This window comes from Abrus precatorius, unplaced genomic scaffold (genome assembly GCF_003935025.1).
Source record: "Abrus precatorius isolate BTA unplaced genomic scaffold, Abrus_2018 Scaffold7, whole genome shotgun sequence".
Lineage (NCBI taxonomy): Eukaryota > Viridiplantae > Streptophyta > Magnoliopsida > Fabales > Fabaceae > Abrus > Abrus precatorius.
The window spans coordinates 28,685,476-28,711,461 of record NW_020874417.1 but is presented as its reverse complement, the minus strand read 5'-3'; the positions used below and the strand labels follow the sequence as shown (position 1 = coordinate 28,711,461).

The following is a 25,986-nucleotide window of genomic DNA, read 5'->3' as shown; positions in this document are numbered from 1 at the left end:
TAATATATTTTATAATTATTTTTTATATATAATATTTAAAAATAATATATACCAAAATATAATATTTTTAGAAAAAATACAGAATATGAAGTTTTAAAAAACACCAATGGTATTGGTACTGATGCAAAGATTTAGGAATGGAATAACAAAAAAATTGTAAAGTTTAAAACATCGTCAGGGTGATTTTTCAAAAAAATATAAAAAAGATTTAAAAATCAAAACTAGTCAATGTCAACTTTTTAAAAATAATTAAAAATAAAAAATATCAATGAAAAATTTAAAAAAATAATTTTTTAAAGTACTAAAAAACTTCATTGATAATTTTTAAATTTTTTTTATATTTTCATAATTCTATTTAAAATACCGTTCTTTTAGTAAAAAACAATTTCATATAAAAAAGCCTATATTTCAATAAACGTAACCCAGAAAAAAATATGGGTTTGGCTGCGAAAATGGGCCTGTCCTCATTTTTGTATTGGGCCCAAAAGTGGTCCTCGTTGCAAAAAGCAATCTTTCGCTGGGTTTATATGAACATTTGGGGGAAGCTTCTATTCTAAGCTGAAAATTGATGAGAAAGTTCTTAATTTCCCAACAGGGTGGGGTGATTTAACGCGTTAAGCAAAACCCCAAATTCAGAGTCTCTCATTTACGTTGTTTCGGTCCTTCCATTGTTTTCTTCTCTCTTTCATCCAATTTCAAAGGTTTAGAGAGAGATCCTGAACGATGAAGAGGGTCTTCGGTGTCAAGAAGAACAAGGATCCTCCCCCTTCCATTCAAGATGCCTCCGATAAGGTCCCTTTCTCTCTCTCTCTCTCTCTCTCAACTATCAATTTCGCTCACTCCCGCAGATCTGTTTAATTTTCCCATTCGAAATCGCGTTTTGAAGCTAAGATTATAATTCACATTATAGCCCAAACCCTAGAATGGAATGAAAGACAAAATGAAATTTAGATCCTGAATAACTCTTTTAGTTTGGATGCTTGTATTTTACTACACTTGATTGGATTTTGGAATTCGGAGTTTTTTTTTTTTTTTTGCTTCTTAATTCTGTGATGAGAAACTTATGTTTTTTGGACATTGCTTCAATTGTTTTTACCGCCTTCCCCCCCTTTTTCTACTTGTACATTTTTAGTTTATTTTGTTTCACAATTTTGTACTTCAATAATTTTTCAGAATTTCTAAAATATTGCATATATATTTCAGATTACTAAACGAGGTGATTCGGTGGATGACAAAATTAAGAAGCTTGATGTTGAACTTAGTAGATATAAAGAACAGATTAAGAAAACAAGACCTGGTCCTGCCCAGGAAGCTATTAAAGCTAGAGCCATGAGAGTTCTTAAGCAAAAACGAATGTAAGTTGCTTATTCTTTGTTTGCTTAGTTTATTTGTCCCACTTTAATCATCAAATTGATTAACCCAAAGTTATAGATCAGAGATGGGAATTTATCGCAAAGTTATAGGATAGCTTTGTGTTAATGAAATGGGACATTGATCAGAAATCTGGTAAAGCTTAGCTACTATTCCAGATGAACCTTTGCATTGATACTGCTTATTCTGTCAAATACTAATATGTCATTACTTTGTGGTGTATTTGCTATAAATTTCAAGATCGATAATGTATTATTTGTTGACCAGAATTTGTTATTGTAATTTTAAATTGTCAGATTTTTTATTTATTTATGAAGCCTCTCGACCATTTCCCTCCCTAACCTTATAACTTTAAGCAATATATTTATAAAACAAAGGAAACAACTTTCAGTATGCTGTAAGTTCAACTTAAGCAGAGGAAATTACTTATAAATTTATTCATGTAGCAATACACTGCACAAGAAATGAATATTATATAGCTGTATTCATGTAGCTATACACTACACCTTTGGTCAGGTATGAAGGCCAACGTGACATGCTGTATAATCAGACATTCAATCTTGATCAAGTTCAATTTGCTGCTGAGGGCATCAAAGATGCTCAACAAACTGTATGTATCCAAGCACTTACGAGTTTTCTTTGTGACCCTTAAATTGAACTCTCTTTTATCCTGTATTCATCTGTGTATCAGGCTTCTTTGTTCTGTGTAGAATGTGTGGAGCATTTAAGTCATAGTAGACAGTCTCAAAAAAATCTACAGATTGAATCCAATAATTTATGGCATAGTAGACAGTGATAACATTGCTCGCATTATTGCTGTTTTCCTAAGGATATTAAGCTGCGAGGCTTAGTAGCTGTGTTTATTGAATGGGGAAACTTTATCAAATTTCTGGTTGTTTTATGATTTACCCTGAGGCTGGGCCCTGAAGGTACTGCCTTGTGAGTTGTGACTTACATGTCACAGGTTTTAGTTGGGAAAACAGCTTCTCCAATAGCTTGGTAAGGCTATGTTCATTTGAAGTTTGCACGTCCCAAGACCCCACAATGGTGGTAGCCTTGTGCAATACTAGGCTGCTCTTTTATTCTATGATTTATTTGAGCTTAATTTTTAAACACAAATTATTTAGATCTGTAACTATTTGTTAATTCCTAGAAGTTTGAAGATGCCAATTGTATGCTATATATAAAGTGCGGTTGATTGGGGTACCCATATTCACTATAAAACATTCGTTTGTCTTGGTAGCGCTTTAAGGGGCATGGTTCGAGGAGGAGCTTTGTCACCCTGTTTGGAACCTGCTGCCTACCTCATGAGAGGTAGGTCATGAGGTAGGGGATGAATCGTCTGTCATTTGGGAGGGGTTTCTCTATAGAGATGTTACACATTATGCCTTATACATCTGTTATAACCAATTCTACTATATTTAAATTCAGAAATCAGATGACCTCAAATAATGTTTTTTTTCAATCTGATATAGAATTTGCATTCAATTGTTTACAACTTTTTCTTTTTTCTTTCGCTCTTCCCCTTTTCAGATGTCAGCTTTGAAGTCTGCAAACAAGGAGTTGAAGGGAATGATGAAAACTGTGAAAATCCAAGACATTGATGTCTGTATTCTCTTTCCTTTTCACTTATAGCTTCTATATAGCTGATATTAAAATTTTTGACCCTTAACTGCTGAGCTGTGCTATGTGTAGAACTTGCAAGATGAGATGATGGACCTCATGGATGTAAGTAATGAAATCCAAGACACTTTGGGTAGAAGCTATAATGTGCCTGATGACATTGACGAGGATGAACTTTTGGGTGGTAAGTTAAGAAATCGGTTAGGCTTTTAATATTTATGTTGGATTCCTTCTAAAAACTCGTAGTTAACATGGCTCCATGGTTGAATAGGGCAGTCGGATTTTCTTGCTATGTGATGAAAAATGGTTGATCTTGTACATGCTTGCCTTCCTAGTTTCAATTATAAAATGTGCAATATTTTAAGCAATATATTTTCAGCTTGTGAAGGGTGTCATCAGCTTCATTTTGTGTGTTGGATACTTGGATATGTCCTAATATACCATACTTTGTTAGGGAACTTGTAGTCCAATAAGTTTTTGAATGATCTATTTCTTTATTTTTGGTTTTGGTAAAACAGAACTTGATGCACTGGAAGCAGACATGGGAAATGAGACTGAAGCTGATGGGGTCCCATCCTACCTCCAGCCTGATAAAGAACCTGATTTGGATGCAGAGCTGAACTTACCCTCAGCTCCAACAGGACAAACAGCAGTGCCGCCTGGCAGATCCGAGGTCCAAGTATAATGTTTTGTCCTTATTTTTTTATCAGAAAGGAAAATTTTGCTGTGTTTTTGTATTTAAGTTAATAGTTACTAAATTTGTGTGTTTATTAGAATATTACTTGGCAGCAACTTGGATGTGTTATGAATGTTGGTTATGGGCGGACACTATTTTTCTTGAGGAGTGATTAACTTAATGGAATGGCAAGAGCATGTGATAATTTATAAAATGCAGGAAAAGCTATAGGAAAAATGGTTGTTATTCATTGCAGTCTTGGTTGCAGAATGTCAAGACCGCAAGATATTTTCTTAATAAATAAATAATCTGTAGCTATGTTGATTGTGGAGCAGTCTTGGTAATTTGATTGGAAGTCCCTTTAGCTGGGTGGGGTTTTGGATTCTAAAGCAGGTCAGAAAAAGATGATAGCTAAACCTGTTTGATTGCTTGCCAATATTGTCCCAGATATTGAATCTGATTTTTTCCTTGGTTTTGAAGGTTGAAAGACAAATGTTGGAATTAGAGTTTTAAAAGATAGCATACCAACGATTACTCTAAAGCACTGAAACTGGTTATAGTTGAATATAATCAATAAGAAAATGGAAATTAGTAGGGTTGTTTCAATGCATCTTTTAACTGTTTTTTTCACGATAGGGAGGAAGGGAAGCTTTACCTGGTAAACTTATGGATGCTTGAGGTAGCATTATCATTTTTATGTATACTGATGTAACTTGTAAGAATATGCCTCTGCTTGATTTCCCGATTTAGGTTTATGTGCAACTTTTCACTTGAACTATGCTTTTGTGTTTTTTGAAAGGATCATCATCAGTGTTCGAGTCAACCTTTGTATAGTTTACACGGAGCCTCTGTTGCTCTGGTTATCTGCTGACTGACAAGTGATTCTTGATACTGTTTAATACAAGAATCTGAACTAAATGAATTGCTCTATTTTCTGCCTTTTTGTTTTATTAATATTATGTGCCTTTCGTTTCTGATTGATTGATTACTTTGACATTGACAGAGTGAGGATGAACTGGGTTTACCCACTGTTCCTCGGGCATCCATACGTGGTTAAAGAATGCTTTTTATCCGTTGGCATAGCTGGTGCAGTCACGAGCAAGTCCATGTAAAGATGTGCAGATCTTGAGAACGTTGATACTATGATTTAATTGGTCTGATGTTGGCATTATAGACTTCTTCAGTACCTTTCTTGTAATAAACCAACCTTGTGGGAAGCTTACTTTATATTTGTATGAAAAGCTTATGACACGGGAAAAAGAAAAGGAAAAATATTACCGAGTTTGTCAAAAGCTTTGGACCCTGCTAGTGGTGTTTAGAGTAAATTATATGTTCACCTTCATTATCCCAATTTCACTGTCTTCTTTAAAAAATGATTTTAGCGGGTTTCCTAATTTATTTAATATTAATCAAACCCTTAAATATGAAAAACTATGAAGTTGTGACAAAAATGTTTGAACGAAATTTCTGATCCGAAATTATTATCAACAAGTGCGACATTAATGATTAATTCCAGTTAAAAGAACAAATAAAGGTCAGTTGATTAAGCTAAGTGGGCTTAAAAAATTTCGTCTGAGCCATATTACTTTTATTTTTCTTGTTATAATTCATGAGGATATTTGATTGGATTTTTTGGTCAAAACTTGACGCTGATTATAGTGCCACTCAGCAAAGGAACTCCCTTTAGCGATTGAAATTACAGAGAATATTTAATTAGAGCAAGAATTTGGACCTTGATTATTTTTTAATCTTTTGGCTAGTTCTGCGAGCATGATTTAGGTGCTTCATGGCGATAAATTTTGAATTTTTCGGAGATGAACATCATGCATGGATTCTGGTTTTCATGGTTTGTGCTACGAAAGTGACTCCACCCAATCATAATCACAAATTTTAAATTTTAAATTTGACTAATTATGCGACCATGGTTTTTAAGTGCAACTTTACTAGACAAAGGAAAACAATATGTTACATATTTCGAAGAAAATTTGGCATTTATGTTCCTCATATTTACGTTATTTCTCATTGACACAGCGAATCATCATCTATATATTTTTGAATTTTTTTTGGGATGAGCATGTATGTGTATTTTGCTTTATATGGGTTGGGCTGTGAAAATGACTTCATCCAATTAGAATAAAAAAATTCAAATTAAAATTTTGGCTAATTAAGCAACCACAGTTTTAGTGCAACTATGGCTTAAATTATTTAACCATGATTGAAGTGCAAGAGTGGTTTTAAGTGCCGTGCATTGAAGTGAAGAAATGAAGGACTCACTTGGCCATTCCCCAGAACTAAGGATGGAAAATTCATTAGTAACGGTAACCCCTTTACGTCACGCTCATGCATGCATCAACACCCTCTATACAAGCACGCTGTTACTACTACTATAAGCCATATAGAAGGGAAATTGAAAATGGATTGTAGGATCAAATTATCCAAGGCACCTTGGTTTAGTCTTCATATTGATATGCTGGAGAACATCTCAAAGAGGCTTCACATAGTTGAGTGTTATAATTTTCGTGGGGTGTGTTCAAGTTTTCGTGCTGTAACTGTTCCTCGTGTGCCAGTGCATCCAAAGCTTCCATTCCCAATTGAACTCCATTAGAATGAGAGCATTGAAGCAGGTTGTTACTTTTCTGTAGTTGAGAGTACCACTTTGCGCATCCAGGAGTGCAGGAACAAGTCTTGCTTCATGAAGGTTGAGGCATTGGAAGTTGCCGGCAAGGTGCATCTTAAAGTGAAAAATCCACTTTCTAGGAACCCCTTGATGATTCTCACAAGGAATTGCCCAGATATTTGAACTTGCTCCTAAACAAGGTCACTGTGGTAGCTACAAGCTATATCCTTGAACTTGTTGACAGTTTTGGGAAGAAAGAACTCGTTGAACAACACATGCCTATGAGAGTTGCCGTGTCTTCTAAAGATGGTTTTGCAATAATGGCAATTCACTCGGGTTGGAAGATTTCTGCTTGGAAAAATGGTTTTGCAATAGACAATGTAGTCACGTAGATAGTGATGGTGATCATCATTATGAAGATGTTTACCATAAGGGTAAGTTCTATGCTGTGGATCACACAGGATTAGCTATAACTGTGGACAAACAGTTGATAGTTACCACAGTAGCTTGCTTCCCTCTAAATCTAAACAAAGTTTTGGTAATAGCAAGCATTTGGTGAAAAGTGAAAGAGGGGATTTGTTCGGTGTAATTTCAAACTAAGTTAGCATTGCTTCCTGTCTTAGTTCTCATACCTGTTTAGGACCTTTGAAACCATGAAAATGATTGAAAATGGCATGTGTGTGTGTTACTGTTATGTCACCACTCCAAAATTGCACTTCAATTTGACTCTAGAATCCCAGCTGAGAGTGATATTGCATCCATATTTCTACCATTTGACATTTGTCACCGTTGTTGTAATTTTCTCTCTCTTTCTCTGTTCAATTTTGTTTTTGGTACCATTATAATGCAATTCACTTGTTTATTGCTGCGTATGACTGGATGACCGGATTAGGGAACTTCTAATACTACTATGTTTGTAAAGATTTTAATCCAGCATGTTTCCTCAGTATATTGTCCTTAGCAAGTATATGTTGTACTACATCTGCCCCATCCATACTCAAATTCTTTATGGATAACTCATTTAAAATGAAGATTTTGAGTGTTTTAACTTTTAGTACCAGTGGGCCTTGCTTGTTTCCTCACAATCCCCAAGCAAGTATATTTTTTGTGATGCCAAAGCAATCATTTCCGTGGAATGTGGCTAAGCAGCAAGTGAGTTCATGTCATCATAATTTTTTGCTTAAAGAATGTATGTAATTTCCAGACACACGTTGAACAAATAGTCCAACTTTCTATGATTTCTCAAACTTGTTGCTCCTACCAACCTGAAATAAAGTGACCATACAAAGTAGTAGGGTTGTTTTTTTTAAAGCAAAAACTGATCAATTGATATTAAAAGAAGGTCTTGAGAACAACCCTTTAATTATTTAGGCATAAACTAGGTGGATACAAAATCAAATAAAATATGCCCATAATGCACCTATTTGACATCCTTGTTTCATGACATCATCGACTGTTTTCTTCAGTTGGTACCATTTTTGTGACGACCGTATTGCATGGTAAACTTATGGATGAAAGTGTTACAAAAATGTTGTGACTTGCACGACAGTTTGGGACAAAAGCATAATTAATTTTTTAATGAATTATTTTCCATTTAAAATTTTATCCGAGTGATCCTTCCCTTTTATTTTTCTTGTTATAATTTTATGGGAAGTTTTAATTTGATGCTATTAGTTGAAACTTGAAAATGTGATTACAATGCCAGTGAGCAAAAGAATTCCACCCTTTTTGAGCAATTACAGTTGAAGAACATTGACCTTGAAATAGGGTACGGAAAAACTTGTGTGCAATTTAGGCTAGTAACATCCATATACCAGAAAAATCATCAAGCTTATACTAATATATATTATTTAGCATATTCCTTAGCCTAGCAAGTAGCAACTATGGATCCAGCCGGGGGAAAGCTTTTTATATGGGTTGACCAATTTTCTTATCCTCAGCTCCTCTTTTTTCATTTTATAGTATATAATCACAATCCAATGCCGAAATTTGCACATACCACAAATCAGTGAAGCGTGAACACATTAAAATCATCCAACTTAAAAAAATTTGGCGGCCACAGACAAAACTTCATAATTTTTAATAAGGGTGGTTACTTCCTAATTTGATACATGTTAAATTAGTCACAGGTCTAGTTTGGAGAAATTTTTTTAAAAAAATCTTATAAAAAATCAGTATAAACAATGAATATATATATATTTTTTTTACATGAGTTAGAAACAACTTATTTTCTTAAATTTTAAAGAAGTTAAATGAGAAATTTCTCAAATGACAAATAAGCATAAGTTGTTTCTAACTTATTGAAGAAATTTTATTATTTTTTATATTGATTTTGTTTCTTTTGTAAAGACTTCTTTAAGAAGTTATTCAAACAAAGTTATATTTAAAAATTTTATTACAGTACACATATATGGAGTTCCTATTATCCATTTAAATTGCATTTGAATAAGATATTTTAAAATTACTACAATTATTCATGTATTTAGATAGTAAGAAAAAATAGTTTTAAAATACTAAAAAAATTTAATTAGACAATTTTTATGTCAAATAAATTTTTTTAAATAACCTATTTTTAGAGAAAATGTCATACCTAAATCCTAACTTCACTCATTGTTATTTTCATATTTTATAGAATTTTAAAATTCTCGGTACATACAGATATAACCTGGGAGAATTTAGTACCAGCATAAAGAACATGCCTAGCACTTGATTTCTTTTTCACCCTTGTTAAATAACTTTGTTGGATTGGACAGCTTATATATTATTATGCTAAGAATTATTGTTAGTAGTGATTTGCAGTCTTTTATAAAGTAAATGCAGAATCAGAAATAACATATTTCAATTTGAATCCGACCCACTTAAAACATTGTCTAGAATCTAGATAAGTAGCACTAAACCTTGGTTGTTAAGGAGACACTTGGGGGGGGGGGTGGTTGTTAGAATATGACACATGCATTTAGCCGACACCAGCTAGTAACTCCAAGAGCATACGGTATACATAAACTACCACCACCACCACCACATAGCAACTCCCCACGAGTTGACAATTTATTCCTTGTCTCTATTAGCACCCTACAAGTTCTAATCAATTGACTTACGCAACATAACTCTCTTTCTCCTATCCAAAGGAAGATAAAACAAAACAAAAGGGCAACCTCTACATTATTCCTATCCTCTCTTGTACAAGCCTTTTGGTTAGTGACGTTTCTAAAGCATGCTACGAAATTGCCATGGAAATTGAACTACCCAACACATAGAAGATCATGAACAGAACTTCCAATTCTGATGACCCTTCAGATGCCTCAAACGCATATGCATATTTCTCCATTGGATTGTCTCTTGGCTTCCTCCTCCTGATGATGTTCATAGTTCTCACTACATACTATTGTAGCCAAAGAAATCTTCGAAACAGCCAATCTAGAGCCAGAGCCACTGCTAGCAGTTTCAGCAGTTCTCATAGGACAGTGGTCATGGATAGTGATCATAGAGCTATCACTATACAAGTTGGTGAGGAAGAACTTGATGCCATCCTCAACAATTACCCCATGTTGTTGTTCTCTCAAGCCAAGCTTCATAAGCCTGATTCAACACCACTAGGCTGCTCAATATGCTTAGCAGATTACAAGGATTCGGAGTGGTTGCGCCTCTTACCCGATTGTGGTCATTTTTTTCACAAGGAATGCATTGACATGTGGTTGAGGCTTAACCTCACATGTCCGATGTGTCGAAATTCACCATTCCAAACTCCTCTTCCAACTCCCCTTGCTGAAGTTACTCCCCTGGCAACAAGACGTGATTGAGTAGCACAATGTGGAGTTCTTAAGTTTTACAAGGCAATAGGGTAGAATAAGATGGAATGCGAATCTTGTCCATGAAACTGTTTAATGTGATTTGAGTCTTGTATGGTTAAGTTAGAACATGAACACAACATTGTCCTAAAGTTGTTATTTGTTAGCATTGATTAGTTGCAAAAGGATACAAAGAATATACTGTATGATTTGATTAGGCACCAAGTGAACTATGTAGCTAATAATTCTATATATCATTAAAAGCATCACAGAATAAAAATTTCTCATGCTGTGATTTAGGTCCACACAACGACATGTAATGTGAACATAATTCATGAAACTGATTTTGAAGATAATCAACGCATGGAATATTACAAGACAACAAATCCAAGGATTACGACAGTACAATCCCCATTGTAAGGGTTAAATGGTGTTAAATCTCCTTGAAAATTATTTTACTTTGCGAGGTCGAAAATTTTTCATTAAGCTGAATAAACCTTTTACTTACACAAAAGATATGGTGTTAAGTCTACTTGAAAATTATTTGCAAAATGCTTGGACCAAATTTTATCACTTAGCTTGAATACATTACGTTAGACAAAATTAGAATTTAGAAACTTGTATCGATTACCATCAGTTGGTATTGGAATACCACATATATCCGATTCCAGAGAACTTATAATCAAATGTCATATTTTGGTATTCGAATACAACGTTTGAAAACATGTCTTGTCATTTTATAATATTTATAATAAATATATAAGATATATTGCAGAAACAGACATGTCAATTTATTAAAACTAAATAGATAAATCCCTTAACAACCATGTGGTTGTGAATATTTTTTTTAATTTAAAAATAATACTTAATTATATTTTTATCTCTATGAAGTTAATACATTTTGTGATAAATACTTATAAAATTTTTGGTTAAGATTTAGTCTCTAAAAAGTTAAGAAGTTAAAATTTAATTTATACTATTAACTATCTTTATTAAGTGGTGAGCTAACTAATAGAGAATCAGTTTAATACTGAGATATAACAAGTCATGTCATTTAATTTTAATATATATTATTATTTAAAATAAATATTTCTAAACAAATCTCTTAACATATTTTAAAAAAAAAAATTTTAAAAAAGTCTCTCATCTTCTTTTTTTCCTCTTCTCGCAATCTCACCTCCTTCACCCTATTCCTCTCCCCTTCCTCTCACCCCTAAATTTTCAATAACAATTAGCTTCAATAAACATAAAGACATTGGTAAAATCAAAGAAAAGTCATACAAACACTACAATGAAAAGACAGGCAAAATCAAAGAAAAATTATACAAACATTACAATGAAAAGACACATTGTAGCCACAAACTCAGAGCTCCTTCACTATATTTTTCTTTATTATATTCAATTAATTCTACAAAGAACTTATTATTAACAAAGAGAAAAAAAAATTTGTGGTTCTCAATTTTTTAATCAAGGGAGAGGGTGAGGTTGGGAGAAGGGGTGTGGAGAAGGAAAGAGGAGAAGGTGCAAAAAGAAAAAAAAGCTATAAAATTTTTTATGCAATTATGTAAAATATATTCAAAGATTTATTTATAATTTATAATTTTAAATAAAAAAATAAATGATATGACATATCTGTTTATTAGCGATAAAGATTAAATTTTAATTTCTTAACTTTTTACTAAATCTTAACAATTTTTTTTTTATAAAAACTTATTGTAAAATATACTAACTTTATAAAGACAAAAAATATAATCAAGCCTTAAAAATAAATAGACTTAAATCTTAGGATTAAGAATAATATAGACATGTATTTCTATCCAAAATAATAAAATTCTATATTCTAATTATTATATTTTTACACCCAATTTCTCTTACTATTTATTTTTTATCCCCTCTTTCTTTTTATTTTTATTTTTCATTACATCATTTGTTATGTATCTTACTTTGATCTCTCTTTTTAACACCCAAAATAAGTTACTTATATGATATAGTTTTTTTTTAATTTTCTTCCACTCCTTGTTACTTGTAACAATTATATATTTATAACAACAAATATTTAATTTTTCATAAATTATTTAAGATTCATTTAAATAAAATTCCAATCATACTTCCAATTTTAGTAACTAAAGATACATTAAAAGGATAAATAGATAAAATATCCTTACCCAAAACGGAGTTATGTATTTGTAGGTTTGATCTTGATTTGAAAACCGACCAATAACATGTAAATGTGATGATTAATTTCACTATGGAAACTCAGAAAAGAAAATATTGAAGAAGCTTGAGGCCAATCAAACATTGCCAAGTAGTAGCATCAAAAGCTGATTTTGAATGATTCCACTTGTAATTTGCAGTCCCGTACACGCATTGTTGATATTTTAAAATACATGTATGGGTCAAGTAGTTTTTTTAGTCGTTAGTAATCACTAATTTTAACAACTTTGCTATATCCGTTTATATATTTTTAAATAAAATTTTAATTATTTTATAAAATAAATACAAAATAAGTAATATATTTATTTATTATCTTAAAATATACACATTTAATAATTTCTTCAAGGTCAGATATATATATATATATAGAGAGAGAGAATTTAGCTTAGCACAAAGTCCTTGTCATGGCCCTTCGTCCTACACCACATAGAAACTTCTCGCACAAAGAGAAGCCAACGAACAAATGCCATTAAATTATATGAACGAGGTTAATGTATGAACTATGAAAAAGACAAATACAAACGTTGACCACTAAAACTATGATGCCTCATCCAAATTTTGTTAAACCTTGTAACAAAATTAATAAGCATAATAAGCAATTCCACCTACAAACCCCACTAAAATTTTCAATTGAAGATGAATAGTAGCACCAACAACGACGACGGTGGTTTTGACACAAATGGCTTCACATATGGCTTAGTATTTGTAATTGGGTTGATCTTCTTGCTTCTCTCTGTAGCTTTTGCATGCTTTCGCCTTCGCATGTCTCGTGGCCCAAATATGCTAAATATTTTGGCTGGTTTTGCACCATCTCATGGAGAAAATCGAGACCCAGTTGGGATCATGGATCGAGGCCTTCATCAATATCACATTGATACTAGTTTTGAAAGCTACCCAAAGTTACTTTTCTCTCAGATAGAGAAAAATAAAGGGGGTTCAAACAATATGATTTCTTCTAGCTGCTCCATCTGCTTAGGGGACTACAAAGAAAGTGACATGTTGAGGTTACTTCCAGATTGTGGCCATCTTTTCCACCTTGATTGTGTTGATCCATGGCTTATGTTGCATTCAACTTGTCCCATATGTAGAAAATCTTCTGTTCAAGCTTCAAATAGTGCCTCCAATTAATATTAGGAAATTACTTTCTGTGTTGTGTAGATGCATAATGTTGTTAAATTAAATCACTGTATATAATAAGATTAGGACTTAGGAAGATTAATCGTATACCCGGATTTAATTCAATGCAGTTCTAAAGAGTGTTGTTAGTGTAGTCAAACGCAGAATATCAACATTTTGTGATATTTTACATTTTGGAACTACATATTATTCTTATAAATAATAAAGGGTATTGATACTTTGCATTTGAATTCATCAACAGTTTACTTTTCAACTAAATTGAATCTGGATCCGTGTTGTTATCTCATGTGGATACGTGATCAATCAATTGTTTTGCTGAACTTCTCATGTAAAACTGCTGCAATTCTCATGAATTTCATATAGTCCGCACCCAGTTTGCTTTCCTTACCGCATTTTAATATTCTAGAGTGGCACTCACGCTTTCCTATATATAGAAATCATACTGATAATAAAATTAGTAACTACAATTTTTGTTTTTTTTTTCTTTTCATATTCTATGTTATTTTTTCATCGTCCTATTTTTATTTTAACTACATCTGATTAAATTGAGTGGTAATGTAGTGAGTCATTTAGTAAATGAGTTGTGGGAATAAAAAAAATACGTTTTTATAAACAAAATCATTTTTAAATATTGAAAAAAATAAATATAATAGCTAAATGATAATGTGCAGTATCTGTTAATAAACTTTGGATTTGTTAATGAAATCTCCAAAAGTAGCAAATCCTGCTACTTGTGGGTATCAAATAAATGACTATTAGAATTGAGGTTTTGAGACTGCCCTAAAAAATGGACCAAATTCTTGAGTGTCTTATAAAACAACTCATATAAAATAAATCATATAATCCATGAATGTTTAATATGAGAATTAATTAAAATTTATTTATTTGACAGATACCATACAAATTAGTTTATTCACGTGTATGGGAGGGAGGAACAATTACTAAGTCAAGATAAAAAAAAATAAGAGTGTTTTTAAGGTTTTTTTTTTTTTTAAATTAGAACATTTATAGAAATATTTTTCCTATGTTAAGTAAATTTTCTTGAATTGGACATTTATTTTAATATTTTTAAAAAATGATTTTTTTAATACAGTTCCCAATATCCATGCACAGTTTTTTTATGAACATAGCACCCTAAATGACTAATTAAGAATGTTAGAAAATATATATATTTTAGATGTTATGATGGATGATCATGGAAGATGAGCTACACCACTGTTGAATTTATTATACGTATATAACGGTACGCAGCAACTGCAAATAAAGATTTAATAATTGCTACAGAATCAGGACAAAGCTCAAACATAACATAATGTTAGATTTCCCATTACGGAAAACATGAGAAAATCATAGGCAACGTCGAAGGTACCTCCATAATTGCTTGATTTTCCATTACGGAAAGCATCAACAAATTCACACACATATAAATATATTATCAATGCATATATAATTGCACATAAATACTGAGCCTCACCAAAACCATTGATTTTCTCATATAATGAACATTAATTCACGATGAATAATTCAGAAGAGTCTTTGTTGTTGCTTCTAAGCTTCATCATTCTAACCCTTATTGTTACATTTGCAGCTTACATGTGCTCTATGGTTGTTAATATTCCGCCAATTTCTTCTTCCACTGCTCCATCTATGCCTATTGGTGACACACACACTAATCACACCACAATCACTGTGGAAGCAACTGAGCCACGCTTAGATGAGACTTATGCAATCTCCAAAGGGAAAATTTGTAATAGTGGTTCTTCAAGTTGTAGTTCTTCTTGTTCCATATGTTTGATGGATTACAAAGAAACTGATTTGCTTAGAGTGATACCTGGTTGTGGTCATTTGTTTCATGCCAACTGCGTTGATCCTTGGTTGAGAATTAATTTTACTTGCCCTGTTTGTAGGAGGACAGTAGGACACCAATAACCCATGTAGATTAATGTTTTAATGAAGAAATTGTTGTATAGTTTCGATCACCAAGTGTTTATGCTTTTTATTAACAAATAAATGACACTTTAGTATATTTATTATTGAGGTATCAATGTAATGGGGAAGACTGGATCGAATTTAATTGAAAAGAAAGAGAATAATGGAGACAAGATTTTAATGTGGGAAAAACTCCCAATAAGAGAAAAAATCCACGGACAACGATGAGCAAAATAATTACACTATATAAAAAGGAAAGTACAAGAAGTCTTCTAAAATTATGAGGACAAAGAGTAATAAATCTCTATTTTTTTTCTCTTAATAAATACTCTCTCAAAATGGAATAAGAGTTACAAAATAACACTCATAATTTTCTCTTAGTAATTTTTTCTCACTGATCTATGAACAATGTACCTCACTGACTTCGTTAATTCGTTGCCTTTTATAGGCAAAAAACTACTACAGTGATTTGTTAATTTTTCAACGTTGCTACAGTAACTTACTGTAGCATTTTGACAAATCTAAAGGACGGTGCCAACTGAATTTGAAAACTGAGACACAAAAAAATGGTGCCTACAAATTTTGACTAACACCATCCAATTTTGACTAACAATCTCCACCTTGGATCAGTTTTGATAAATTTGCTCGACGCCGCTTAAATCCCGAAGGGTGTTCAAGTGCTGGAGAGACCAACCAAGTCCAAGCAATGTTGGAACTTGGCTTTTGGTAGAGGCTTAGTAAGCATATCAGCTGGATTCTCAGATGTATGAATCTTCTGAACCACGACTTCACCCTTAGCAATAATTTCTCGGATAAAATGATGTCTCACATCAATATGTTTTGTCCTGTCATGGTAGCGGTTATTCTTGGTCAAGTAAATAGCACTCTGACTATCACAAAACACAGTAAGAACATCCTGTGTAAGACCAAGTTCATTAATCAAACCTTTAAGCTAAAGAGCCTCTTTCACACCCTTTGTTGCTGCAACATATTCAGCTTCAGTCGTAGATAATGATGGAAGAGACTGAAGCTGAGCTTTCCAACTAATAGCACAGTTACAGAGAGTAAATATGTAACTAGAAAGAGATCTTCTTTTGTCAAGATCCCCACCATTATCTGAATCAACAAAACCTGTAACTTCAGTTGTTTCATGATTTCTATCAAATACCAAGCCAATATAAGAAGTACCTTTGAGATACTGAAAAATCCATTTTACAGCACTCCAATGATCCTTTCCAGGATTATGCATATACCGACTCACCATGCTAACGGCATATGCTAAATCAGGTCTAGTGCATGCCATAGCATACATAAGACTACCAACAGCACTAGCATAAGGAACGCGTGACATACGCTCTATGTCTTCCTCTGTCTCAGGACAAAGGTCAGATGATAACTTGAAATGTGCAGCAAGTGGAGTAGAAACAGATTTACAATTAGACATATTAAACCTGTCAAGCACTTTCTCAATGTATTTTTGTTGAGATAGAAAAAATTTACCAGCTTGACGATCCCTGCAAATCTTCATACCAAGAATCTTTTTAGCTGCACCCAATTCTTTCATTTCAAACTCATTATTGAGTTGAGTTTTCAATTTCCTGATCAGAGACTTGTCACGTGATGCAATCAACATATCATCAACATATAGTAACAAGTATATGTAAGATTTATCAGGAAGTTTTTGAAAATAAATATAGTCGTCATATTGACTTCTGCAATAACCTTGCCTAATCATAAAGGAATCAAACCTTTTGTACCATTATCTCAGAGCTTGTTTGAGTCCATATAAAAATTTCTTCAATCGGCAGACAAGATGCTCCTTACCAGGAACAATAAATCCCTCAGGTTGCTCCATATAAATTTCCTCTTCCAGCTCTCCATGCAGAAAAGCTGTCTTAACATCAAGTTGCTCCAATTCCAAGTCAAATAAAGCAACAAAAGCAAGCAAAACACGTATGGAGGTATGACGAACAACAGGTAAGAAAATTTCATTAGAGTCAACACCTTCCTTTTGGCTGAAGCCTTTAACAACCAATCGTGCCTTGCATCTAGGATCTTCAACCCCGAGAATGTCGTCTTTCTTCTTATAGACCCATTTGCATTTCAAAGGTCGTTTGCCTTTGGAAAGCTCTGTTAAACTCCAAGTACCATTCTTATGAAGACTTTCAATTTCTTCATTCATAGCGACTAGCCATTTTGAAGAATCAGCACAAGAAACAGCCTCAGTATAGCTGGTTGGTTCAATGTCATCATTTATTTCTTGTGCAACAGATAATGCATATGCAATTAAATTATCATCACAAGCATAATTTGCATATCTAGCTGGCTTAGTAATCGTTCTTCTTGGTCTGTTTTGGGCAATGAGATACTCTTCTTCCTGCGGCTGTTTGGAGAAGTGGTAATCTCATCAACATCATCATCACCACAAATATCAATACTAGACTCATTGATAGAAGAAGATGGAACATCAACATTAGGAGTTGTAGATTTCAACTCCAACTCCACCTTCTCACTAGTACCCTGCAGAATATTAGTACTAATAGAAGAAATCACAGAAGATTATTTTCCAGAAGATAATAAAACATCATCGTTAAAAGTCACATCTCTACTAAGAATTAATTTTTGTGACTTAGGATTCCATAAACGATATCCTTTAGATCAGATGCATAACCAAGAAATATGCACTTAATAGCTCTTGGAGCTAATTTGCCATCATTGACATGTGCATAAGCAGGACATCCAAAGATTCTCAAATTGGAATAATCAACAAGATTACTTGACAAAATTTCTTCTGAAATTTTGAAATTAAGTGACGAGTGTGGAGAACGATTAACCAAGTAACAAGCAGTTGATACTGCTTCGGCCCAAAATTCACGTCGATGCCATAACCCAGCATTTGAGAGCATACAACGAGCTCTCTCAAGTAGAGTCTTGTTCATTCGTTCTACAACACCATTTTGCTGAGGTGTTCTTGGAATGGTTTTATGTCTAGCAATTCCATGATTTGCGTAGAACTCGATAAAGTCACCGTCACAGAACTCCAATCCATTATCTGTTCTGAGCTTCTTGACTTTTCTCCCTGTCTGGGTTTCAACAAGAGTTTTCCACTTCTTAAAAGTGGAGAATGTCTCATTTTTATACCTAAGAAAATAAACCCAAACTTTGCGAGAAAAATCATCAATAATAGTCATCATATAACAGCGTCCTCCATAAGAGGAAACTTTAGAAGGCCCCCAGAGGTCATAATGAATATAATCAAGAATACCCTTTGTACGGTGAGTTGCAGTAGAGAAACTTACTTTTTTTTGTTTCCCAAAGACACAATGTTCACAAAACTCCAACATATCGATACCTTGATTACCAAGAAGACCTTGCTTGCTCAAAAGATGCATGCCTTTTTCACTCATATGGCCCAGGCGCATGTGCCATAATTTGGTGACATCATTATCAAGCATAGAAGAAGATACAGCTGCTGAACCTGTCACAACAGAACTTTGCAAGAAATATAAAGTACCAACTCGGTTACCTTTCAACAAAACAAGGGCACCTTTTGATACCTTTAGGACTCCACCTTCAGATGAATACTTGCATCCAAGAGATTCAAGGGTGCCAAGAGAGATGAGATTCCGCTTTAATTCAGGAATAAAGCGAACATTAGTCAGAGTCTTAACAACACCATCATGATTGGGTATCATTAGCCATCATGACAATACCACCATTAACTGGTTCAAAAGTGGTAAATAAATCTCTATAAGCACACATGTGGTATGTGCATGCAGAGTCAATAAGCTACTTGTTTTTGCTTCTCTTGTCAGAAGAGACAACAGATGCCATAACATCTCCATTAGAATCAGTCTCAATATTAGCGGCTTCAACAAGTTGTTTACCTTTTTCTTTCTTTTGTTTATTTTCTTCTTTTTTCTTAAAGATAAAACAATCAGAAATGTCATGCCCATATTTTTTGCAATAACGACAGGTAGTGTTAGATTTTCGTCCCCTAGATTTGGATCTACTTTTTTTGTGACTAGTACTCCCTTTTACTTGAATTCTACCTCTAACACTTAGACCCTCACCCTTGTCCTTAGAATGGATTTCAAGATCAAATTTTTCTTTGGATAATAAATTAGATTTAACATCTTTAAAGGATAAGGTGTCATTATTACCATACAACATAATTTCTTTGAAGTGTTTGTAGGTAGAAGGTAAAGAGACAACCAACAAAACAACTTTATCTTCATCATCGATTTTAATATCGATATTTTGCAGATCCATAATAATAGAATTAAACTCATCAAGATGAGATTGAATGGAGTACCTTCTATCATACGGAACGTATATAATCGCTCCTTAAGACGAAGCTTGTTGGTGAGACTTTTAGTCATATACAAGGTTTCCAACTTTAACCACAATTCCACAGCGGTAATTATGTCGGCCACTTCACGTAAAACCTCCTTGGATAAGCAAAGTTGGATTACTGAAAGCGTCTTTTCATCCAACTCATCCCATTGCTCATTGGTCATGGAAGCTGATTTTTTTAACTTTCCATCTAAAGCTTTCTTTAATCCGTTCTGAGTAAGAACAGCTCTCATTTGGACTTTTCAAATAGAAAAGCTAATCTTGCCATCAAACTTCTCAATGTCAAATTTTGTAACGGTAGACAATTCCAATTAAATAACTGTTCTGATACCACTTGTTGAGGTATCAATGTAATGCGGAAGACTGGATCGAATTTAATTGGAAATAAAGAGAAGGAAGAGAATAATGGAGACAGGATTTTAACGTGGGAAAAACTCCAAATCGGAGAAAAAATCCACAGACAACGACGGGCAAAATAATTCCACTATGTAAAAGGGAGAGTACAAGAAGTTCTCTAAAATTATGAGGATAAAAAGTGATAAATCTCTCTATTTTTTTTCTCTCTTAATAAATACTCTCTCAAAATAGAATAAGAGTTACAAAATAACACTCACAATTTTCTCTCAGTAATTTTTTCTCACTGATCCGTGAACAATGTGTCTCACTGACTTCGTTAATTCATTGTCTTTTATAGGTAAAAAACTGCAACAGTGATTTGTTAATTTTTCAATGTTGCTACAGTAACTTATTGTAGCATTTTGACAAATCTAGAGGACAGTACCAACTGAATTTGAAAACTGAGACATAAAAAAATAGTGCCTACAAATTTTGACTAACACCATCCAATTTTGACTAACATTTATAAATCAAGAAAAAATAATAATAAAATTATTAGTCATCTGTGATTTTGTGATTACTTGAAACTAAACACATATAGTGATTCTATATGATACAATAATTTCTTGTTTTATTAAAGAGGAAACGGTGGATAATCGTATAGCAAAGTTTTCCTTCCAAGTATTTAATATAATTGTATTTATTTGAAACAACCTCTTACTAATTGATTCACATTCTTAGGAGTAGTTTTATAATTTGAAATCAAATAATTGATGATATATTTATATTATGTATAATTATTCTTATTTTTTACTTACTTTTTATATTTACTATCAGTATGCAAATCATTAAAAATATTCTTTTAAAATAAAAAGAACCAATTTCATTGCTCGACTGGACAAAAAGGATTTTTCATATAGCAAGCATAGCGCAATTTTTAGTAACAAAATTTAGTCACTCTTATTGGATATTTATATTAATAGTATAACATACTATATTGATGATACATATCAAATTTTTATCCCAATAAAATAACTTGTTAATAATAATTTATCATTTTATTAGTACAAAGTTACAAACCAGCAATGGTTAGATTAACAATTTAATTTCTACTATAAAAAATATATTAACAGAAATTAATTTAACTCTAAATCGTTAGTGTATTGCAGGTTGCCCCTGATTGTGCTGTTGAAAAGTACTAATAAACATGTCCATAAGATTTATTCAAGTAATCTGACAATTAGCAATAATGTTTCCTTGATAACTGTTGTAATTGATCTATGGGATTGGATAATGGATAGTAATGACACGAACAAGGGAATCTTCATTAGACCTCAAAAAACTATAACTGTTTCCTGTATATATATGTCTAAACAAAGACTCAAATATTATAGAAAGCAAGCTAGAAAATCCAAATATCCCATTAAAAAACTACCAAGTGAGATTCATAATTTGAAACCAAAACCCAACCAAATCACTATAAAATCAATTTAATTACCTAAAAGTGCACCGTGATTCTCAATCATCACTGTTAACGTTAACAAAATTGATTTATTATAGCCTACATGACCCAAAATCCCAAGAATGTAACAAGCATAGATAAGAGTTGGCCCAAAGACACAATGAAACTTTTCCCACATACCAATGCCACTGCATTAGACTTGCCCCCTTGAGTGGAAGATGGCATTGGAGAATTGCTACCATTACCTCTTGGTGTAGTTGTAGACGGTAGAGGAGGGTTAGTTCCATGAGGTTGAGGAGCTGACCCCTTTGGTGATAATTGTGGAGAGGTTATTGGTACTTGGGAAGGTGAAGGTGATGGTGATGGTGATAATGATGATGGTGGTAGTGGTGGTGGATTTTCTGGGGCACGTTCATGGACAGAAATCGCAATCTTCTGGCCTAAACAACAGTAGTTTGATATGCTACATATGAAGAAATAGACACCTCTCTCCTTCATTGGAAAAATCACTGGGCTACTATGGAATACCCTTTTAGGTTCAAGTGATGTGCAATGCTCGTACTCATATTTTGATACCTGAATTAGGTTGTAGAATTTGTCATCGAAGTTGAATTCTGTATTAACATTTCAAAATTCATGAGAACTCGTATATATGCTAAATTTAGCAATCAAATCAGTAGTGTACATGTTTTGTATATATATACATACATATAAAACAGAATACAAGCAGCTAAACAATCTATAAATTCAAAAAAATTTATTGCAGATTCTTAACTTTGTCAACAGAATTTATTTGTGTCCTTTATTCTATGTAAGTATATAAATCCATGTTTTTATTCTAGTCCAAATTAAATTGATATTATTTATACCCTTTTTAAAAAATAAAGATAATTTTGGAAGTAGTGTTGGTTATCATCTATCAAATGAAAATGCACACTTTTCAGAGGATGTCAAATATAGTATATATGCTTGTTAACAGAATGATATATCCTCCCATTGCAAGCAGTCAAATTACATAAAGAAAACTATAGAGAATATAGTTTTTCAAATAACCTACTTGATGTTTTCTTAATGAAGCTAGAGAATAAAGATTCAAAAGATTTAACTGTTTTAGGAGAAGTGATCTATTTTAGCAATGAGAAATTGAAGATCTTATGAAGAGAAGGAATTGAAGTCTCCTGCTATGTTCCTACCTAGCATAGATATATCAAAGCAAAAATAAGAAGACAAAATCCTCCAAATTTAAGAACATTTCATCGACTTTTACCTACAGAATCTCCTGCTCTTATGAAATGTGAATGCGACCAATTACTGTAGTAGGTTGGATATGGTGGAATAACCCAGCCTGATGAATCCCCCACTGTGAATTGTGTAGCAGAACAGTGACAAAAGAATGCTAAAAACAATGCTGAAAATAAGAGAACAAAAGGGTTTTGATGCTGCAACATGTTGACCTTTTGAGCAAAGAGAGACAATCCAAGGTAAAGATTGAGGAGCAGCCCAAAGAGTTGTTTAAAATGTTGGCATGCAAGGTAAACCATTCAGAGATGTAACCGTATATTAATAATATTCATTGATGGATTTGACGTTATAGAGAAAAAATGAGACTAAACTGTGTTTGATGATTAATGTCTTTTACTATTTCAAAACGAATTATGAATTCAATTATGGTGATTATTACACTAAAAAACATAAAACCAGGGAATGAGTGTTGTAAAATTTTTGTTACGGTTTTTAATATGATAAATGGGATTCAACATGCAACTGTTTCGGTTCCTAAATTCATAATAGGCAAAGGTAGCTCCGCATTTTATTTTTCTAACATCTTTTTTTCTACAGCAAAATGATGATATGATACTCTTGGTGATTGTGTTATTATAATTTTCTTATTTCATATATGTTGTTGTTTATATATATCAAGACGATAGAAAATAGGAGACTACAATAAAATTTAAAGTAGTCCTCACATTAACAAAGGAAAGGAAGGATATTCCACTGGCTTCTGATTCAAGCAATTACTATAGAATATTCAAATCTTGCAACTAGTAGAATCCTTTTATTAAGGTTTAAAACTAGATATACATTGAAATAAAAAGGCACACCGAATCTGAAATTCAAAGGATTTCAGATTTGGTCCAAGAACCAATACAAACAGGCAATGCAAGGGCCTATCAACAGTGAAAAAAATTGAAAGAATGATCATTACCAAATAAATAAATAAAAAATCCAGTTCCCACAAATTCAATTACTTACAAACTCTATTACTATGGATAGAACATAGTAAGTATAAAACTCCTATCACTTTAAATAAAACACAGAAGTGTTAACTGATATTCTGCAGCTAGCAGCAGTAAGGGCATACAATCAAGCCATTCTCATTACACTGTGAGCACTGATTGATCTCTCCATTTTCTGCAATGACCTTGTTGCTACCATTACACTTGAAACACAGAACAAACCTTATCCCTCCACATGCATCACAAGGACCATTAGACCAATCCATTGGAACCCCTTCAAAGAGTTGCTTCAGCTTTCCTTGCTCATGCAAATTCAGAATCTCTTCAGCTCCACCAATGTATCTCCCCTTAACAAAAAGCCTTGGAGGCAATGTTTTCCCATCCAAATTGCTCCACAATTCTTCCCTGAACTCCTTGTGCATTGAAATATCCCTCTCAAAATAGATAACCTTGAAACTTTGGAGGAGGAAGCGAATTTTGTTGCAGTCTTCGAATGTCTTCCTGATTCCCCTAAGCGTTGTTGTGTAGAAAATCACAGCTTCATCACCTCCTGGAGGACACTTTTCTTCAAAGCACATCAAAGGGTCAGTGTCAGGGTCTTCACCTTCCTCTTTCTGTGAAGTCTCTTCTTCAACTCTGCCTCTTCTCTGTTCTTCTGTCATTGTAGTATGTTCCTTCACAGCTTGCTCAAATGCAGCTAACAGATTCGGATCGAATAGTGTTCCGGAATCCAAGTCCGGCCGCCGGAATGACGAAAAGTTGTTTTCCGACAAAGGGGTTTTTCTGCTGCGATCCCTATCAGCTTCTGCTGGTGATGATCTCTTTTCCTCCAAAGCCCATCTCTGTTTCGAATCTGTTTTTCCTTCGTTCTCATTCTCTGAACTACCTTTGTGGCAAAGTTGGTGTTTGGATTTCATTGAACACGGTCCTATGTTCTCTTTGTTGTCATTGTAATCATCCAAATCCATTTCCTTATCTTCATCTTCATCTTCAAGGTCTTTCATCAGTTCTGTCACGTCAATGACCTCAGGTTCCTCCTGCACTTTCTCACAGTTCTGGACATTTTTCTTGGGTTCATTTTCTCGGGAAACAAACGGGGTGCGAAGATTGAAAGAAGAAATCTTGGGGAGAAAATCGACGTACCCATCTGAGGCCTTTAGCTGAAGGATTCGATCTTGCTTCAGATACCCGATTTGCTTGATTGATTTGAGCTTCTTCATGAATTTTCCCTTCATCCCCTTCATTTTTGTGTGAGCTTTTCCAACGGAATAATCTGCAAAACACAGAAAATTGAAATGGGTTGATTTTGCTTTTGGTGTTTGAAGTGGTTGAAGTGTGAAAACAGAGAGTATCAATGATGTTCTTCTTCTTGGATTCCACGAACAGAGTAGGAGAGAGTGTCTGATGTGACACAGTTCCAACGGCTAGAAATTTTGCTCAACGCATTTTAAAATTCTGGAAAAAGTCTCTCCAATGGATGCGTGCCACGTGTTCAGTTAAGTGAATGGAAGGTTTTGTTTTTGTTTTTGGTATAAGATATATGTTAAGAATTAATCTTAAGTTTGTCAAATTAGTAAAATTTTATTTAAAACATTTATTGTTTCTAAGATAATTAAATAAAATTTTACTGATTTTGAACTTTTAATTTTTAAAATTAAGATTAACAAAATTATTAATATAAATATAAATTTGAGAACACAGAAAATTTGTAAATAACGTTCCTGGTTGTGAGGGGCCTACCTTTTCAAGAGTATATTCATAATTCTCTTTATTCCTTTTTCATCTTTTTAGGTTCCTTTTGTCTTTTTGTTGCCAACTTTTTAAATTTGTTTTTCAGAATTTAGCATTCGATGTATTCGTTTTCGTAAAATTATAACCCTATTTATTTTAATATCTGATTTAAGTGTTTATATTAATTTTTTATATAATTATAGTATAATTATTTTTTAATTTGTATAAAGTGTATAGTATAAATATTACATTGTTCTAAGAACAAATTTGGCTCGCTCTGAACTTTTGATCATTGCAATATGTTCATTATATATAAAAAAAAATGTAACACATGTATAAATTTTATTTTTTATATATTTTTTTTAAAAAATTATCCAAATTTAACTTAAATATTTATTTGAATGGCAATTAGCTAATATTTTAGATCTATAAGCTACTTTTAATTATTTCATAAAACATCAACTATTTATAAATGCTAAACTAAACATGTATTAATATAATTAAAAAAA

At 32.9% G+C, this 25,986-nt stretch overlaps 6 protein-coding genes across 7 annotated transcripts; 4 read left to right on the top strand and 2 right to left on the bottom strand.

Moving 5' to 3' along the window:
* The first annotated feature begins 555 nt into the window (after positions 1 to 555).
* LOC113872129 (vacuolar protein sorting-associated protein 60.2) lies at positions 556 to 5,089 on the top strand. Of its 2 annotated transcripts, none has more exons than XM_027509420.1 (7): positions 556 to 792; positions 1,204 to 1,355; positions 1,888 to 1,981; positions 2,905 to 2,976; positions 3,067 to 3,178; positions 3,513 to 3,667; positions 4,674 to 5,089. In XM_027509420.1, the coding sequence occupies exons 1-7, from the start codon at positions 724 to 726 to the stop codon at positions 4,725 to 4,727; spliced, it is 708 nt and encodes a 235-aa protein (XP_027365221.1). In that variant the 5' UTR covers positions 556 to 723; the 3' UTR covers positions 4,728 to 5,089. The 2 variants fall into 2 exon arrangements, with proteins under 2 accessions (XP_027365221.1, XP_027365219.1); XM_027509418.1 differs by having other exon boundaries at positions 724 to 792; positions 3,513 to 3,673; positions 4,674 to 4,999.
* Positions 5,090 to 9,485: 4,396 nt separating this feature from the next.
* Positions 9,486 to 10,279, top strand: LOC113873731 (RING-H2 finger protein ATL70-like). The gene has a single exon (XM_027512015.1). It carries the CDS (start codon positions 9,551 to 9,553, stop codon positions 10,085 to 10,087), a length of 537 nt encoding a protein of 178 aa, XP_027367816.1. The 5' UTR covers positions 9,486 to 9,550; the 3' UTR covers positions 10,088 to 10,279.
* A 2,646-nt stretch (positions 10,280 to 12,925) lies between these two features.
* On the top strand, positions 12,926 to 13,417 carry LOC113871733 (RING-H2 finger protein ATL70-like). Its single transcript, XM_027508833.1, has one exon. It carries the CDS (start codon positions 12,926 to 12,928, stop codon positions 13,415 to 13,417), a length of 492 nt encoding a protein of 163 aa, XP_027364634.1.
* Positions 13,418 to 14,941: 1,524 nt separating this feature from the next.
* Positions 14,942 to 15,355, top strand: LOC113871732 (RING-H2 finger protein ATL70-like). Its single transcript, XM_027508832.1, has one exon. It carries the CDS (start codon positions 14,942 to 14,944, stop codon positions 15,353 to 15,355), a length of 414 nt encoding a protein of 137 aa, XP_027364633.1.
* Positions 15,356 to 21,608: 6,253 nt separating this feature from the next.
* Positions 21,609 to 22,007, bottom strand: LOC113871731 (classical arabinogalactan protein 10-like). Its single transcript, XM_027508831.1, has one exon. The coding sequence runs from the start codon at positions 22,005 to 22,007 to the stop codon at positions 21,609 to 21,611; it is 399 nt and encodes a 132-aa protein (XP_027364632.1).
* A 1,843-nt stretch (positions 22,008 to 23,850) lies between these two features.
* On the bottom strand, positions 23,851 to 24,990 carry LOC113871730. Its single transcript, XM_027508830.1, has one exon. It carries the CDS (start codon positions 24,988 to 24,990, stop codon positions 23,851 to 23,853), a length of 1,140 nt encoding a protein of 379 aa, XP_027364631.1.
* Between the last annotated feature and the right edge of the window lie 996 nt (positions 24,991 to 25,986).

Coding starts and splice junctions, on each gene's coding strand:
- LOC113871732 (XM_027508832.1), top strand. CDS start 14,942: ATGAATAATTCAGAAGAGTCTTTGTTGTTGCTTCTAAGCTTCATCATT.
- LOC113871733 (XM_027508833.1), top strand. CDS start 12,926: ATGAATAGTAGCACCAACAACGACGACGGTGGTTTTGACACAAATGGC.
- LOC113871730 (XM_027508830.1), bottom strand. CDS start 24,990: ATGAAGGGGATGAAGGGAAAATTCATGAAGAAGCTCAAATCAATCAAG.
- LOC113871731 (XM_027508831.1), bottom strand. CDS start 22,007: ATGAAGGAGAGAGGTGTCTATTTCTTCATATGTAGCATATCAAACTAC.
- LOC113872129 (XM_027509418.1), top strand. CDS start 724: ATGAAGAGGGTCTTCGGTGTCAAGAAGAACAAGGATCCTCCCCCTTCC. Junction 793..1,203: donor TTCAAGATGCCTCCGATAAG/GTCCCTTTCTCT, acceptor TATATATTTCAG/ATTACTAAACGAGGTGATTC. Junction 3,179..3,512: donor CGAGGATGAACTTTTGGGTG/GTAAGTTAAGAA, acceptor TTGGTAAAACAG/AACTTGATGCACTGGAAGCA.
- LOC113873731 (XM_027512015.1), top strand. CDS start 9,551: ATGAACAGAACTTCCAATTCTGATGACCCTTCAGATGCCTCAAACGCA.